At 35.2% G+C, this 19,135-nt stretch overlaps 1 protein-coding gene across 1 annotated transcript in view; it reads left to right on the top strand.

Moving 5' to 3' along the window:
- PCDH11X (protocadherin 11 X-linked) overlaps positions 1 to 19,135 on the top strand; it is a 585,951-nt gene that overhangs the window by 449,627 nt on the left and 117,189 nt on the right. Inside the window, exon 8 of the mRNA XM_032389982.1 lies at positions 14,857 to 14,922. Coding sequence (XP_032245873.1) covers positions 14,857 to 14,922 — 66 coding nt within the window. The remainder of the gene's footprint in view (positions 1 to 14,856; positions 14,923 to 19,135) is intronic.

Raw genomic sequence — 19,135 nt, 5'->3', positions numbered from 1 at the left:
TGCTGTCTTTGATGTAGTTTGATGACTTTCTTCAGTGTTATGCTTGGATTCCTTTTTCTTTATTGTTTTTGGATCTATTATAAGTTTTTGACTTGTGCTTACCATCAGATTCATATATAACATCTTAAACATATAGCAGTCCATATTAAGTTGATGTTAACTTAAGTTCAAACCCATTCCAAAAGCATTAAATTTTTATTCCCCTCTGTTTTATGTATGTGATGTCTTATTTTACAATTTTTTAAATTTTGTGTATTCCTTACCTAATTTTGGTAGATATAATTGATTTTTACCGCTTTAGTGTTTTAACCTCTATACTGGCTTATAAGTGATTAATCTACTACCTTTTCTATATGTTTGCTTTTACCTGTGATTTTTTCTTCCATTTATAATTTATTTCTAGTTATGGCCTTTTCTTTCTACTTAAGGAGTTCCCTTTAAAATTTCTTCTAAGGTTTGTTTAAAGGTGAAAACTAACTCTTGTTTGGGAAACTTTTTGTCTCTTCTTCTATTCTGAATGATAACTTTGCTGAGTAGATCATTCTTGGTTGCATTTTTTTTTTTCTTACAGCACTTTGAATGTATCATGCCACTTCCTTCTGGCCTGCAGTTTCTGCTGAAAAATTAGCTGATAGCCTTATGGGGTTTTCCTTTAAAGTAAATGTTTTCTCTTGCTTATTTTAAAATTCTCTTTATCATTACTTTTTGCTATTTGAATTATTATGTTTCTTGGTGTGGACTTCCTTAGGTTTATATTACTAGGGTATCTCTTTGCTTCCTGTGTCTGGGTGTCTGTTTTCTTCCCCAGTTTAGGGAGGTTTTCAGTTATTATTCTTTAAATAAGTTTTCTACCCCATTCTCTCTCTTCTCCTTGATGTGTACTTGGGATGCTGTGAGCTCAGGAACCTCTTACTCTGTCATCTTCCCTCCTCACAAGTCCAGATGTTTTGATCATAACATTCCAAGGTATGGTGGAAAGAGCATTTGAAGGTGAACCAGATCATCTCGAGTTCTAATGACAGTTCTACACCTGACTAGATGTGTACATTTGGCCAAGTTACTTAAACACAGACTCTATATTTTTTTCGCACATTTAAAAAAAATTGTAGTGATCATATTTATACTTAACCCTCACAGAGAAGTCAGGCTGCTTAAACATGATGATATAATAATGAACAAAAACACATTAGTTAGTATTTAAGTGTATACTGTGTTCTAGATACTCTCCCTGATAATCTGTAAATGTTTTTAAAACTTATGATACTTCTATGTGTAAGTTCTATTATTTTCTTTATTTTTGAAATAGTGGAAACTGAGGCAAAGTTATGGTAAATAATATAGGAATTTGATAGTTTCTAAAGCACTATACCAGTGTAAGACATTACTATTGTTTAGATTTTTGAACTTTTATCAGTACACCAATGAGCCATGACCATTGCAATTAAACTTCTATTTTAAATTTTGCTCTAATTGCATATTTATTTAGTATGTTCATAATGCAGTTGGGTTCTTACTCCAAGCTGCACTGAAACACCATAGTACCTTTTATGGTTATATTTTATAAGTTTCATACCATATTTTATATATCCACTTTCCATTATCAGCTTATTTGAATAGACTTGATATTATTCATCTCAATACAATTTCTTAAGCATGTTTTTTTTATAATTAAATGCTAGCACATAAAGGAAAAAGCTCTCTCTGACCCTAATCATAAATGTATGTGACTAATATTATTTTATTCATACAACTGGTCTATTGAAGGCTGACTGTTTACCAGGGATGAAATTGAGTTATTTTCTTAAGTACAAAAATATGTAGATTTTTTCCCCTCATAGTAAATTAGATATATATGTGCAAGTTCTTAGTAGTAAAAGAAACACTTTTACTCCTGGCAGTGCTTTACTCGTCTTCAAGGAAGAAATTGCAAATATACACTTGTCAATTCATTTAGAGCAAATTCTTTAGTACCTCCTCCTCGGAAAATATATATTAATAAACATTTATAAGTTAATTTGTTTTTTTAAAGATTTTATTTATTTATTTGACAGAGAAAGAGGGCCAGAGAGCAAAAGCAGGGGGAATGACAGAGGGAGAAGGAAAAGCAGAGTCCCCACTGAGCAGGGAGTCTGATGCAGAGCTCGATCCCAGGACGCTGGGATCATGACCCAAGCTGAAGGCAGATGCTTAACTGCTTGAGCCACCCAGGTGCCCCAATTTGTTTTATTATATTTGTTTTCAAGTGTACTTTCCTTTTTTTGGACATGTTTTAATTCAAGACTGAGTTTCAGGTATATTAATTACATTTTCTGTTTTCATTGAGGTTTATTGTTTGAGCAGTAGAATGTCAACTGCTTTGTTTACCTGCAGTCATTTGTCTGCTTTCCACAGTAATGCTCAGCTACCCAAGCTAATTTTTGACATAACCTTACACTGTTTTATTAGACAACCCTTACCTTTCTGGCTCTCAGATAACTCTCAAGGATCTGTTCTTGAGCTAGTTTCCTATACCTATTGTTAGTACTAAATAATCAGTTGTAATTTAGGAATTCATTACTTTAGACTTGAGTTGTTGAATTTGAATCAGGAACTCTTTAGGGATGAATGTGAGAGGTGGGGAAGCAGGGTGAGGTAGAAGTTCCTAAAGAGACTAGAAAAATGGATTACCTCTCAGTCAAATTAATCGCCTCACCTATCTTCATCTGAGTATTTAGTTATAAGTGTTTGTGAACATAAAACATAATTCATTCTTATGAATGATAGATATGGAAATTTTCATATGTCAATTAGAGAAAATAATGTCTTTTCATACTTTTTCTTTTCATGGCCAGAAGTTAATGAAAATGCATGTATAACTTTCCAAATGACAAACTTATTCCACAGGCCATAATATTAATCCCTTTATGTTAATCTAATAGCTCCCTAAATTCTCAGACTGAAGGATAAAATCAAAATGCAGTTTTGTTAGTTTTATGTTAGATTACTAACAGTAGACGCTAGAATGGCATAGAACAATATTTATGAAAGGAATTAAGTTTTATTAGAGCATTTGGATATTTTAACATTGAAAATTGCCTTCTTCAGGTAATATGAAATAATTCCATGTCACCATATTCATTATATATTATTCACTGACACATGGAACTAGAAAAAATGTACTTTATGATAAAATTGTATTGCTTTTCAATGTTTTTTTATTAAAGTTAGAAAATAGGTGTGGCACTGCAGTGTTCTCGTTGTGATAAAAACTCAGCATAGCTTTGAAACAGTATATAAAAAATGTATTCTTTTCAGTTTATGTTCTGGTTTTATACTATTTGCCTTTTTAAAATCCATGTATGTGAAATAAATGGCATTACTAAGTGACATATTTGTTGCTTGTTGGTAAAATATGGCTGACTTGTTTAAATGAGCTGTAAACATTGAAAAGGTTCTGAATACTTATTTCTGCTATAACTAATTAGAATAATAATCTTTATTTCATAAAGTATAATGTTAATATTATTAATAATATGTCTTAAATTTGATTCTATTTGAATGATGTAACAAAAATAAAATATTTATTTACTTCCATTTATAGATACCACACCAAAATCTGGGTCTATAATGAGGGAAATTTTTTGTTTGAAATAAACTTTGAAAATACACTATTGAAAATATTTTAAGATACACACAAAAATTGATTATTGAAACAACAACTTTCTCATTAAGTAAATTGTCAATCTGAGAACATAGCCCAGAAGTCTTAAATTTCAAGTGATTTAATATAATTGATTTTGATCAGCACTGTCAAATGGAAATATAATAAAATGTGTAATTATAAGTTGTCCAGGACACATTTAAATAAAGCAAAAAGGAACAGGTGGAATTAATTTTATTGATATGTTTCACTTAAAGCAGTGTATCCAAAATATCATCATTCCAACATGTAATCAATATAAAAATTAATATATTTTACATTCTTTTTCATATTAAGCCTTGAAATTTGATATGTATTTTACAGGTACAGTACATCTATCTGAATTCCAGCTAGCCATATTTCATATGTTCAATAACTATGTGTGGCTGGTGGCTATTGTATCAGCACAGATTTAGGTCCTTCTCAAAGAAGAATTAACTGCTGGGTTTGGGCTTCAGAGAAAAAAGGTTTTGGTATACATTGGTTTGATATTATAACCCTGAAGAAAAACAAACAAAAAATCCTCTGAAGCCCTTATTTTTATACTTGCTCATCTGAGAACATTTTCTCTCTGGCTGGCCAAACTTCAAAGAAAAAAGAAAACATTTGGGAAACATACCCTGGTTGATTTTTACTGCCACTGGCAATGAAAAGAAATGTCAAATGTGAAACAGAAAAGATCTGTATAGATCAAAGTCAACACTTTTGATTGCTGACTTTGTGTCCTATGTTTGAGACTCTTAAGAACCACAATTCAGGGGCGCCTGGGTGGCTCAGTCAGTTAAGCGTCTGCCTTCAGCTCAGGTCATGATCCCAGGGTCCTGGGATCAAGCCCCACATGGGGCTCCCTACTCAGTGGGGAGTCTCCTCCCCCCACTCATGCTCTCTGACTCGTGCTCTCTCTCTGTCAAATAAATAAATAAAATCTTAAAAAAAAAAAAAGAACCACAATTCATTACAGTTTGATTTCTTTGAAATTCTTGAGTAGTTTCAGAAGTACCCACCAATAGAGAACACTGATAGGCACTAGTTAATCTAGAGGCTATACACGAATAGATGATTTTAGACAGTGTACTGTATAGTGTTTTATTCTAGCCAATATGTAATATTACCAGAATTGGAGCCAGTAAGCTGAAAAGTTTCTGTCTTTCAGCTCATATAAAATATAGTACTTCAATTTTAAAAGATTAGTAATATAATTTATCATGTTAATGTAAATGTAAGAATGTGAATTTCCAAGTCATATAATATCTTAAATCTAAAATATTTATATAATAGATGTGTATATGTGGTATTCATGGTGCTCATGCTTACAGGATGTATTTCTTAGACTTAAGGTATAACAAAGATTTTAAATAGTGCTGTGTATTAGTGACAATTCAAAGCATCAATTTCTTCATTTGATAATCACTTATTAGTGATCCAAAATATCACCAAACTAAAAATAGAAAACACCCTACAAAGTGATGATAAACAATGCTCATTTAAGAGGGCAACATTCAACTAAATTGATAAATGTTTTATATTCTTAACTAAAATCATATAGAATTATATCATTGCTTACTGGTAAATATGTGGAATAGAGTATTTAGCTATTATTCAGAATCCAAATGAGATTTAGAAAATATATTTTAACAGTTTGCAACTTGGAGAAAATGACTATTGGATGCTTTACACAGTTTGAATTTATACCAGGTTAACAAAGTTATATTTTCTTTGCTGTGATTATTTATTGCTATTCTCCAAATGTAAAAATATCCTAGAAGATTAGAGGGAAGAAATTAGGGAACTTTAGAGAACCCACGTTAAACATTTTCCAAATATGTTTTCTGGGATCATTTTAAGCTTTTTCTAATGTATTTAAAATATAAAGGGCATGCAGGGGTGGCTCAGTTGGTTAAGCATATGACTCTTAGTTTCAGCTCAGGTCCTGATCTCATGGCTCATGAGATTGAGCCCCACATTGGGCTCCACACTCAGCGGGAGTCTGCTTGGATATACTCTTCCTCTGCCCCTTCCCCCCCTTCCCTTTATCTCTCTTCTCTCTCTCAAACAAATACATTCTTAAAATATAAAATAAAATATAAAGAATAAGAGTATTTTGGAAAGTAACAAAAAGAGAAGAGAAATTCTTGTCAGGAAATGTCAGAATATTAAAGCTTTAACAATAAAAAGATGGTAGCTGTGCAGAAATTGATAGATTGATGTAGTAAAATAGTATTGAAGTTGAACATAATGCATATCTGAAGTTAATATATGGTTCAAAAATAATCAAAACCAGAGATAAAGATGTAGTTCTGGGAAAGCTTGCAAAGTATTTGGAAAATGATCTTTGTTCCAAACTTATAGGTCAAAGATATGACTATAAACCTGAGACCATACAATTTAGAAGAAAATATAAGTGGATATTAACCAATCAAAGAAATATGCCTCATTTACATTTTTATTCTTGAATATCTGTGTAATTAGTTGCAAAGCTAGTCCCAAACAGTTCTAATAAAAATATTTATTTGGATTGAATTACTGAAATTAATTTTTATAGTACACTATGGAAATTACTATTACTTCTGTTAGTTTTACCAAAAGTTTCTAGAATTGTTCTATTGTCATTAATTTAGACAGCTCTTGAAAGGGAGGATGATTATAGAAGGCAAAGTATATAGCATTAAGTAATAGTTATTTTGTTTTTTAATATTGATAATGATAACAATAATCACCAACTTTTAATGAGCAGGTGTAAAACATTACACATTATTCATATTTCAAAACAACAACAAATGAAGTGAGTCACTTTCAAATGATGGATTATTTTTAAATAGTGGTTGCATAATTTCTTCTAATAATATTTGATCAAATTGGCTTGCATTTGTACATGGAATACCATTGTTTCTTTAATGCTAATATAGCTTGAGTGTAGAGTTTTCTAAAAGCCTTGCACAATCCTCTTTTTCTCCCTAACACTTCCTTATAAAGACCTCTTGATGACTCTCTTTCCCTTTAGCTTCATTTTATTCAACAATCTTTCTTGGGTACATGGAACATGCCAGGCACTATACTAAGTTCTCTTCCTTCATGCTCTAATTGCTCTCCAATAGGCAAGGGATAACAGGAGAGAAAATTAGTAGTATATACATAGTTATAGGTGGAAGTAAGACAGAGGTAGAGGTAAGTTTAGGGTTATAGCACCCTTATTAAAAATAAGATTTTTAATATTAATGTTTCATGATATTTTGTGTAAGATTTGATATACTCTAACCTTGTTTCAGGAAAACAGAGAGATAAATCTTGAATGGGATTTCTAGAAAAAAAAAAACTATATCATAATTTTTAACACTTTCCCAAAACATTCAAAAGCAGAAAGTATAAGCCAAAGAGTCTGCCTGAGTGGATCACTTGAGAATGTATTCTTTCATGCCTGCTATAAGACTGCATTTCATTTTTTTTTTAAAGATTTATTTATTTGAGAGAGAGAGAGAGAGAGAGAACACGAGCAGGAGGGGCAGAGGGAAGGGAGAATCTTAAGTAGACTCTGCAGAGTGTGGAGCCCCATGCAGGGCTTGATCCCAGGACCCTGAGATCATGACCTGAGCCAAAACCAGGAGTCAGATGCTCAACCAACTGTGCCACCCAGGTACACCAGATTGCATTTCAGTTTTAAAATCAAAATGGTATATGAGTAGCTTCAACAAAGGAGTGCTTTTGTGATGAACACCGGGTGTTGTATGTAAGTGTTGAATCACTAAATTGTACACCTGAAACTAATATTACACTGTATGTTAACGGACATTTAAATAAAAACTTTAAAAAGAGATAAATAAAAATTTAAAAAAATGATACTATTGGGATTTCATTTAAAACTGTATAGGGGCGCCTGGGTGGCTCAGTCCGTTGAGAATCTGACTCTTGATTTCAGCTCGGGTCATGATCTCAGGGTCCTGGGATCCAGCTCCCTGTTGGGCTCTGTGCTCAGCTTGGAGTCTGCTCATCCCTCATGCTCTTCTCCTCCCCCCATTCACACTCTTTCTCTCTCTCAAATAAACAATAAAAATTTTTTAAAAACCTTAAATCTGTATAAACAAGACTACTTTTTAAATTGTATATACTTTTGCATATTCTTCCACATTTTTCAAGCCCCTAAAAACATCAGGATTGTTTGAGAGTCAGATAATAGAACTACTTATTTGGATAATCTAGTTGCTCAAGTATAAAAGCATTTACTTATCTTGGTTATCAGTAATTGCTCTAATTTAATTTATTTTTGAAGTTAGTGCTATAACCCTAAACTTAATATTTTACTGCAATTACTTGATGCTCAACAAAACAAGGTTGCTATGAAGGAAAAATTGTACCAACGTTTTATTTATTCCATATGTTCTCTTAGGTTTTCAAGCTAAAAATCTGAACTTCCATTTTTTTCTACAGTAATATTATAATAATGATTTTTATTTACAGTCTAATGGAAATTCAAAATCAACATTATATGATGCAAAATTTGCTTACACTTAGGACTTAACAAATATTATCCATTTAAGTGATACTTTCTTTAAAATACTCTACCATACATTGTGATATCTTTTCTACTAAATAATTTACAAATCCAACTTTTAAGGATTTGTTGCATTGTTATGGAATTTAGTTGTAGTGTGAATTGCAGTTTCTTCATTTTTTCTGTTTTCTCTTGAATACAACTGTTGTAAAATTTTTACTTTGAAAGCTTATATAGCAGAACAATGATCTGTTGATTTAGTGTTTTTATTGAGATATAATTCACATAACATATGATTTACTATTTTAGAGTGTGAAATTCAGTACTTTTAATTAAATTTATAAATTTATGCAACTTTCATTACTATTGAAATCCACAATATTTTCATCATCCACCAAAAGAAATTCACATAACCATTACCAGTCACTCCCTAATCTTCCCTATTCTTATTCTGTCAACCAATATTCTCACTTCTGTCTTTATAGATTTGCCTATATAAGAAATTTCATAAAGTTGAGTCACATACTATGTGGACTTTTGTGTCCGGCTTCTTTTACATGGCATAATGTTTTCAAGATTCACCCATATTATAGCATACATCAACACTTCATTCAATTGTATGGTTGAATAATATGTCATTGTATGATATGACACATTTTGTCTATCCATCAGATGATAGACATCAGGTTTTTTTTTTATCATTAGTTGACAGGCAATTGGGTGTTTCCAACTTTTAGCTCTTATAAAAAATGCTGCAGTGAACATTGGTGTATAAGTTTTTGTATGGACATAAGTTTTTAATTCTCTTGGGTATATACTCAAGAATAGAATTGCTAGTCCATAAGGTAACATTATGTTTAATATTTTAAGAAAGTGTCACACTGTTTTCCAAATAACTATACCATTTAACATTCCCAGCAGCACTGCATGAGAGTGCTGGTTAGTTCTATTTTTTTTTTTTTTTTAATTTTGGTCATGATTTATTAGACCATTTGTAAATATAGATGTGTTTGAATGACAAAAGTAACATATTCATTTTCTTTTTTGTTTTAACTTCAAGTTTTTATATAAATTCCAGTTAGTTAACATACAGTGTAGTATTAGTTTCAGGTGTAAAATTTAGTGATTCATTATTTATATACAAAACCCAGTGCTAATCACAACCAACACTCTCCTTAATGCCCATCAACCATTTACCAACCCTCTGCCTTCCTCCCTTCCAAAAACCATCTATTTGTTCTCTACTCTTCAGAGTCTGTTTCGTGGTTTGCCTGTCTCTCTTTTTTTATCCCTACTTTCATTTGTTTTGATTCATAATTCCATATATGAGTGAAATCATATGGTATTTGTCTTTCTCTGAATGACTTATTTTACTTAACAAAATACTCTCTAGCTCCATCCATGTCATTGCAAATGGCAAGATTTCATTCTTTTTTATGGCACGGTAATATTCCATTGTATATATATACCACCTCTTCATTATCCATTCATCAGCCAATGGACATGTGGGATAATTCCATAATTTAGCTATTGTTGATAATGCTGCTATAAGCATTGGGATGGATGTATCCCTTTGAATCTGTGTTTTTGTATCCTTCAGTAAATATCTAATAGTGCAATTGCTGGATTGGAAGGTAGAGGAACCTCCATACTGTTTTCCAGAGTGGCTACACCAGTTTGCATTCCCACCAACTGTGTAATACGGTTCCTTTTTTTTCTGCATCATGCCAACATCTGTTTGTTAATTTTAGGCATTCTGACAGGTGTGAGGTGAAATCTCATTGTAGTTTTGATTTGTATTTCCCTGACGATGAGTGATGTTGAGCATCATTTCATGTGTCTGTTAGTCACCTGTATCTCCTCTTTGGAAAAATGTCTATTCCTGTATTTTGCTGATTTTTTAACTGGATTATTTGTTTTTTGGGTGTTGAGTTTGATATATTCTTTATATATTTTGTATATAAACCCTTTATCAGACATGTCATTTGAAAATATATTCTCCCATTCTGAATGTTGCCTTATAGTTTTGTTGATTGTTTCTTTCACTGTGTAGAAGCTTTTTATCTTGATGAAGTCCAATAGTTCATCTTTGCTTTGGTTTCCCTTGCCTCCAGAGACATGTCTAGTAAGAAGTTGTTATGGCTGAGGACAAAGGTTTCTGCCTGTGTTCTCCTCTAGGATTTTGATGGTTTCCTTTCACACATTTAGGTCCTTCATCCATTTTGAATTTATTTTTGTGTATGGTGTAAGAAAGTGGTCCAGGTTCATTTTTTTGCATGTTGCTGTCCAGTTTTCCCAACACCATTTGTTAAAGAGACTTTCTTTTTTCCATTGGATACCCTTTCCTGCTTTGTTGAAGATTAGTTGACCATATAGTTGTGCATTTATTTCTAGGATTTCAATTCTGCTCTATTGATCAATGTGTCTATTTTTGTGCAGGTACCATACTGTCTTGATCACTACAGCTTTGTAATATAACTAGAAGTCCAGAATTATGATGCCTTCAGCTTTGCTTCTCTTTTCCAAGATTGCTTTGACAGTTCAGGGTCTTCTGGTTCCATAGAATTTTTAGGATTGTTTGTTCCAGCTCTATGAAAAATGCTGGTGGCATTTTGATAGAGATTGCATTAAATGTGTAGATTGTTTTGGGTAGTATAGACATTTGAACAATATTTGTTCTTCCAACCCATGAACATGGAATGTTTTTTTCCATTTCTTTGTGTCATCTTCAAGCCAACCTCAAGTGTTCTATAGACTGATCAGTGTATAGATCAGTGTTCTATAATTTTTAGAGTACAGATCTTTTACCTCTTTGGTTAGGTTTATTCCTAGGTATCTTTTGGGATTTGGTGCAACTGTAAATGGCATCAATTCCTTGATTTCTCTTCCTGCTGCTTTATTATTGGAGTAAAGAAATACAACAGCTTTCTGTACATTGATCCTGTAATCTGAAACTTTACTATATTCGTATATCAGTTCTAGCAATTTTTTGTGGAGTCTTTCAGGTTTTCTACATAGAGTCTCATGTCTTCTGCACATAGTAACAGTTTGAATTATTCCTTGCCAATTTGGATGCCTTTTATATCTTTATGTTGTCTGATTGCTGAGGGTAGGACTTCCAGTACTATGTTAAATAACAATGGTGAGAATGGTCATCCCTGTCTTGTTCCTGACCATAAAGGAAAAGCTCTCAGTTTTTCCCCCTTGAGGTTGATATTAACTGCAGGGATTTCATATATGATCCTTATGATGTTGAGGTATGTTCCCTCTATCCCTAATTTGTTGAGGGTTTTTATCAATAATAGATGCTCTACTTTGTCTAATGGTTTCTCTGCTTCTATTGAGAGGATCATATTGTTCTTATTCTTTGTTTTATCAATGTGGTCTGTCACGTTGATTGATTTGTGAATATTAAACCACCATTCCAACCGAAAAATAAATCCCACTTGATTGTGGTAAATGATTCTTTTAATGTACTATTGTATTTGATTTGCTAGTATTTTGCTGAAACTTTTTGCATCCATGTTCATCAGGGATATTGGCCTGTAGTCTCTTTTTCAGTGGGGTCTTTTTCTGGTTTTAGAATCAAGGTAATGCTGGACTTCTAGAATGAATTTGAAAGTTTTCCTTCCATTTTGATTTTTGGGAATATTTTGAGAAGAGCAGGTCTTTCAGTGTTTGCTAGAATTCCTCTGTGAAGCCATCTGGATCTGGACTTTGTTTTTCAGAAGATTTTTGATTACTGATGCAGTTTCTTTGCTGGTTGTCAATATGTTCATGTTTTCTATTTCTTCCTTTTTCAATTTTGGTGGTTTATGTGATTCTAGGAATTTATCCATTTATTCCAGATTGTCCAATTTGTTGGCATGTGGTTTTTCATAATATCCTTTTGTAATTGTTTGTATTATTGTGGTGTTGGTTGTGATTTATCCTCTCTCATTAGTGATTTTATTGATTTGGGTCCTTTCTCTTCTCTTTTTGATGAGTTTAGCTAGGCGTTTATCAATTTATTTAATTCTTTCAAAGAAGCAGCTCCTTTCATTGATCTGTTCTAGTAGGAGTTTATTTGTTGTTGTTTCTTTATAATTTATTTCTCTTCTAATATTTATTATTTCCCTTATTCTGCTGTCTTTAGACTTCATTTGTTGTACTTCTTCTAGCTTCTTTAAGTATAAGGTTAGGTTGTATATTTGAGATTTTTCTTGCTTCTTGAGGTAGGCTTGTATTGCTATATACTTCTCTCTTAGTACCACTTCTGTTGTATGCCAAAGGTTTTGGACCATCCTGTTTTCATTTTCACTTGTTTCCATGTATTTCTTTTATTTTTCTTTCATTTCCTCTTTGACCATTCTTTATTGGATGCTCTTTTTTTAAGATTTTATTTATTTATTGAGAGAGAGAGAGAGAGGTAGCATGAGCAGGGAGGAGGGGCGGAGGGAGAGGGAGAAGACTCCCCACTGAGTGGGGAGCCTGACGTGGGGCTCGATCCCAGGACCCTAAGATCATGACCTGAGCCAAAGAAAGATGCTTAACCAACTGAGCCACCCAGGCACCCCTAGTAAGATCTTCTTTAACCTCCATGTATATGTGGTCTTCCCCCAATTATTTTTGTGATTGATTTCAAGTTTCATAGCATGGTGATTGGAAAATATGCATGGTATGATCTCCATCTTTTCGTACTTTTTGAGACCTGATTTGTGACCTACTATGTGATGTATATTTGAGTGCCCATGTGCCCATGTGCACTTGAAAAGAATGTGTATTCTGCTGTTCTAGGATAAAATGTTCTGAATATATATGTTAAGTCCATCTGGCTCAGTGTTTTATTTAAAGCCATTGCCTCCTGGTTGATTTTCTGCTTAGATGATCTGTCCAATGATGTAAGTGGGTTGTTAAAGTCCCCTGCTATAATTGTATTATTATCAAAGAGTTTCTTTATGTTTGTTATTAATTGTTTTATATAGTTGGGTGCTCCCATGCTGGTGGCATTAATATTTAAGTTTGTCATATCTCCTTTTTTTTTTTTTTTTTTTTAAAGATTTTATTTATTTATTTGAGAGAGAGAGAAGGAGAGAGAGCACATGAGAGGAGGGAGGGTCAGAGGGAGAAGCAGACTCCCTGCCGAGCAGGGAGCCCGATGCGGGACTCGATCCAGGGACTCCAGGATCATGACCTGAGCCGAAGGCAGTCGCTTAACCAACTGAGCCACCCAGGCGCCCAAAGTTTGTCATATCTCCTTAAAGAATAGACCCCTTTATTATGATGTATTACCTTCTTCATCTCTTGTTATAATATTTAGCTTGAAATATAGATTCTCTGATTTAAGTATTGCTACTCCAGCTTTCTTCTGACCTCCATTTGCATAATAAATGTGTTTTTTTTTCCATCCCCTCGCTTTCAATCTGCAGGTGTCTTGAGATCTAAAATGAGACTCTTGTAGGCAGCATATAGATGGGTCTTGTTTATTTACCATCTGACACCCTATATCTTTCGATTGGGGCATTTAGTCCATTTACATTCAGAATAATTATTGATAGATATGAATTTGGTACCATTTTATTACTTGTTTTGACATTGTTTCTGGAGATTTTTTCTGTTCCTTTCTTGTGTTTGTTGCTTTAGGTTTGTCTTTCCCACTCAGAGTCCCCTTTAATATTTCTTGCAGGGCTGGTTTAGTGATAATAAAACTCTTTCAGTTTATGTTTGTCTGGGAAACTACTTCTCCTTCTATTCTGACTGATAGTCTTGCTGGACAGAGTATTCTTGGCAGCATATTTTTCCCATTCAGGACATTGAATATATCATGCCACTGTCTTCTTGCCATCAAGTTTCTGTGGAGAGATCTGCTGCTAATCTTATTGGTCTTCTCTTGTAAGTTAGGGACCCCTTTACTCTTTGTCCTTTTATGATTTTTTTTTTCTTTATCCCTATATTTTGCAAATTTAACACTTGGTGTTGGCCTGCTTTTGTTGAGTTCAGTGGGAGTTCTCTGTGCCTCCTGGATTTGCATGTCTGTTTCCTTCCCCAGATTAGGGAAGTTTTAAGCTATAATTTTTTCAAATAAACCTTCTGCCCATTTCCTCCTCTCTTCTTCTTCTGGGACTCCTATGATATGAATGTTGTTATGCTTTATGGAATCACTGAGTTCCATGTCTATATTCATAATCCAGTATTTTTTCTTTCCCTCTTTTTTCAGCTTCATTATTTTCCATAATTTTATCTTCCCTATCACTGATTCATTCCTCTGCTTCTTCCATCCTTGTGGTCATTACATGTGTCAGTTTCAAATCTTAGTTATTGCATTTTTCATTTGAGCCTGAGTAGTTTTTAAGTCTTTTATCTGTGTGGTAAGGGATTTCCTGCTGTCTTCTTTGTTTTTTTGCAAGCCAGCTAGTATCATTATGATTGTTGCTTTAAATTCTGGATCAGGCATATTACTTAAATTTGTTACAATTAGATCCTTGTCTGTGATCTTTTCTTGTGCTTTCTTTTTGGATGAATTCTTCCATCTTGGCATTTCGTCTAGGTCTCTGTCTTCTCTGTGTTAGGAAAGCCTGTTATATTTCCTGATCCTGAGATTAATGGCTTTATGAAGAAGAGGTCATATAATATGCAGGGCCTCATGTTTCAGAAAGTGTCTCTGGTGTATGCTGTGTGCACTCTGATGTGTTTTGCCTGCTCTTTCCCTCAGGTCAGTCCTCTCCAGAGGTTCTCCTTGCCTGCAGTGGGGAGTTGTTTGAACTGTGGCCAAAGTTTGGTGAGTTTTAATTAAGTGTGCTCTGGTCTGATTGTTAAATTGGTCAGATCCTATTTCCACTAGAGCTGAAGTTTGCAGAATTCTATGGTCAGTGGACATGGTGCTTGCAGGGATTTGCTCTGGTCTTCTGGGGGAGGGGCCATTGTACTGGTTCTCAGGCAGACTTGCCTGTGGAAAGCAGCACCAGTAGAGCACGGGGGGGTGGGGCTTTGTATAAGTGGTTTAGGCCTCTAATTTTGGTACCAAAGTACTGAAGTTAGTCTGTGCTGAGGGGCAGGGAAGGGAAATGGGACCAGCCTGCTCCCAAGTGCCTGGAGAGGGGAGTTTGAGCCTGCGACTGTCCAGGAAGCACTCCCAGAAGAGCAAACAGTCTTCCCTTGTATGTCCCAGGCATCCTTCAGATTGCTGCCTTTACCCTGTGTCCCAGCCACCTGCCTTCCTAGGAACACTTTGCACCTTGGGCTCTATCCTAGGCAGGATGGCTGAGTTTTAAAACACTAGACTTTTGGGGTATGGTGTGGAGGGTACCCATGCTTGTCCTCTGGGGGAGGGTCTTGCCATACTGGGACTAATGCAGGTTTTTCCATGAAGGATAGTTGCACCAAAGCACCAGAGTGTGGTATTTGGGGTAAAACACAGCAGAGGACCAGTGTCCAGACTGGACACCCTCAGCAGCTATCCCTGCAGCTATGGTGAGGGGTGTGGGAGGAAAAAAGTGGTCACTGGCTCTTTGCCCCCACAAAGGCAATGCCACTTCTCCCAGATGCATTCCAAGAAGTGGGAACTGTCTCTCCCAGTGTGTCCCAGTGGATCCTCAGATTGCTTGTCCTCTGCCCCCAGGCTATCTGCCCTCTTTCTCCATAGGAGCACTGCAGTGCCCTTAGGGCTCCACACCATCCACACCACAGACCTCTAAAACTCCAGCCTTTGAGCCGCACTGGTTGTAAAATCTAATGAAAATCAGATCTCCTGTGTGTTTCTCTGTCTTGACTCTCTCTATGACCAGGGCTTATGCCCCCTGGCAGCACCTGAGATTTGTTTCTCCCACAAACTATGTCTCTGCACCTCCTACCTTCCACAATGTGGTTTCTTATCTCCCTCTAGTTGTGTAGTTTGTTCTGTCAGTCCTTGGATCAATTTCTTGTGTATTCAGAATTATTTGAGATTTATATAGTTGTTTTCTAGGGAGGAGGCAAGCCTAGGGTCCTCCTACTACTCCACCATCTTAGGCCTCCCTGCTTGAGGGTTCCAGGTTTTTAAATTTTCAGCAACCTTTATTAATATCTGTCGTTTTAACTGTAACCATAATAGTGGGTATGAAGTGTTATCTCATTGTGCGTTTCTTTAACCTTTTTTTTTTTTTATTATGTTATGTTAATCACCATACATTACATCATTAGTTTTTGATGTAGTGTTCCATGATTCATTGTTTGCATATAACATCCAGTGCTCCATGCAGTACGTGCCCTCTTTAATACCCACCACCAGGCTAACACATCCTCCCGCCCCCCTCCCCTCTAGAACCCTCAGTTTGTTTTTCAGAGTACATAGTCTCTCATGGTTCGTCTCCCCCTCCAATTTCCCCCCCTTCATTCTTCCCCTCCTGCTATCTTCTTCTTCTTCTTTTTTTTTAATTTAAAATATAATGTATTATTTGCTTCAGAGGTACAGATCTGTGATTCAACAGTCTTGCATGCTTCACAGCGCTCACCATAGCACATACACTCCCCAAAGTCTATCACCCAGCCACCCCATCCCTCCCCCCCCAACCATTCCAGCAACCATCAGTTTGTTTCCTGAGATTAAGAATTCCTCATATCGGTGAGGTCATATGATACATGTCTTTCTCTGATTGACTTATTTCGTTCAGCATAATACTCTCCAGTTCCATCCACATCATTGCAAATGGCAAGCTTTCATTCTTTTTGATGGCTGCATAATATTCCATTGTATATATACATATACCACTTCTTCTTTATCCATTCTTCTGTCGATGGACATCTTGGCTCTTTCCACAGTTTAGCTATTGTGGACACTGCTGCTATAAACACTGGGGTGCATGTACCCCTTCGGATCCCTACATTTGTATCTTTGGGGTAAATACCCAGTAGTGCAATTGCTGGATAGTATGGTAGCTCTACTTTCAACTTTTTGAAGAACCTACGTACTGTTTTCCAGAGTGCCTGCACCAGCTTGCATTCCCACCAACAGTGTATGAAGGTTCCCCTTTCTCCGCATCCCTGCCAACATCTGTCATTTCCTGACTTATTAATTTTAGCCATTCTGACTGGTGTGAGGTGATATCTCATTGAGGTTTTGATTTGGATTTCCCTGATGCCCAGCAATGTTGAGCACTTTTTCATGTGTCTGTTGGCCATTTGGATGTCTTCTTTGCAAAAATGTCTGTTCATGTCTTCTGCCCATTTCTTGATTTGATCATTTGTTCTTTGGGTGTTGAGTTTGATAAGTTCTTTATAGATTTTGGATACTAGGCCTTTATCTGATAGGTCATTTGCAAATACCTTCTCCCATTCTGTCAGTTGTCTTTTGGTTTTGTTGACTGTTTCTTTTGCTGTGCAAAAGCTTTTTATCTTGATGAGGTCCCAATAATTCATTTTTGCCCTTGCTTCCCTTGCCTTTGGCGATGTTTCTAGGAAGAAGTTGCTGTGGCTGAGGTCGAAGAGGTTGCTGCCTGTGTTCTCCTTTAGGATGTTGATGGACTCCTGTCTCACATTGAGGTCTTTCAACCATTTTGAGTTTATTTTTGTGTGTGGTGTAAGGAAATGGTCCAGTTTCATTCTTCTGCATGTGGCTGTCCAATTTTCCCAACACCATTTGTTGAAGAGACTGTCTTTTTTCCATGGAACATTTTTTCCTGTTTTGTCAAAGATGAGTTGACCATAGAGTTGAGGGTCCATTTCTGGACTCTCTGTTCTGTTCCATTGATCTATGTGTCTGTTTTTCTGTCAGTACCATACTGTCTTGATGATGACAGCTTTGTAATAGAGCTGGAAGTCCAGAATTGTGATGCCACCAGTTTTGCTTTTCTTTTTCAACATTCCTCTGGCTATTCAGGGTCTTTTCTGGTTCCTTACAAATTTTAGGATTATTTGTTCCATTTCTTTGAAAAAAGTGGATGGTATTTTGATGGGGATTGCATTGAATGTGTAGATTGCTCTAGATAGCATTGACATCTTCACAATATTTGTTCTTCCATTCCATGAGCATGGAACGTTTTTCCATTTCTTTGTGTCTTCCTCAATTTCTTCCATGAGTATTTTATAGATTTCTGAGTATAAATTCTTTGCCTCTTTGGTTAGATTTATTCCTAGGTATCTTATGATTTGGGGTGCAATTGTAAGTGGGATGGACTCCTTAATTTCTCTTTCTTCTGTCTTGTTGTTGGCGTATAGGAATGCCACTGATTTCTGTGCATTGATTTTATATCCTACCAATTTACTGAATTTCTGTATGAGTTCTAACAGTTTTGGGGTGGAGTCTTTTGGGTTTTCCACATAAAGTATCCTATCATCTGCAAAGAGTGAGAGTTTGACTTCTTCTTTGCCAATTCAGATGCCTTTTCTTCCTTTTTGTTGTCTGGTTGCTGTGGCTAGGACTTTTAATACTATGTTGAATAGCAGTGGTGGTAGTGGACATCCCTGCCATGTTCCTGACCTTAAGGGGGAAGCTCTCAGTTTTTCCCCATTGAGAATGATATTCTCTGTAGGTTTTTCATAGATGGCTTTTATGATATTGAAGTATGTACCCTCTATGCCTATATTCTGAGGAGTTTTGATCAAGAAAGGATGCTGTACTTTGTCAAATGCTTTTTCTGCATCTATTGAGAGGATCATATGGTTCTTGTTCTTTCTTTTATTAATGTATGGTATCACATTGATTGATTTGTGGATGTTGAACCAACCTTGCAGCCCAGGGATAAATCCCACTTGGTTGTGGTGAATAATCCTTTTAATGTACTGTTGGATCCTATTGGTTAGTATTTTGGTGAGAATTTTTGCATCCGTGTTCATCAAGGATATTGGTCTGTAATTCTCCTTTTTGATGAGGTCTTTGCCTGCTTTTGGGATCAAGGTAATGGTGGCCTCATAAAACGAGTTTGGAAGTTTTCCTTCCATTTCTATTTTTTGGAACAGTTTCAGAAGAATACGTATTAATTCTTCTTTAAATGTTTGGTAAAATTCTCCTGGGAAGC

Source organism: Phoca vitulina, unplaced genomic scaffold, assembly GCF_004348235.1.
Source record: "Phoca vitulina isolate PV1807 unplaced genomic scaffold, GSC_HSeal_1.0 scaffold57, whole genome shotgun sequence".
Taxonomy (NCBI): Eukaryota; Metazoa; Chordata; class Mammalia; order Carnivora; family Phocidae; genus Phoca; species Phoca vitulina.
Note: the sequence above shows the minus strand (reverse complement) of the source record. Positions and strands in the feature narration are given on the sequence as shown.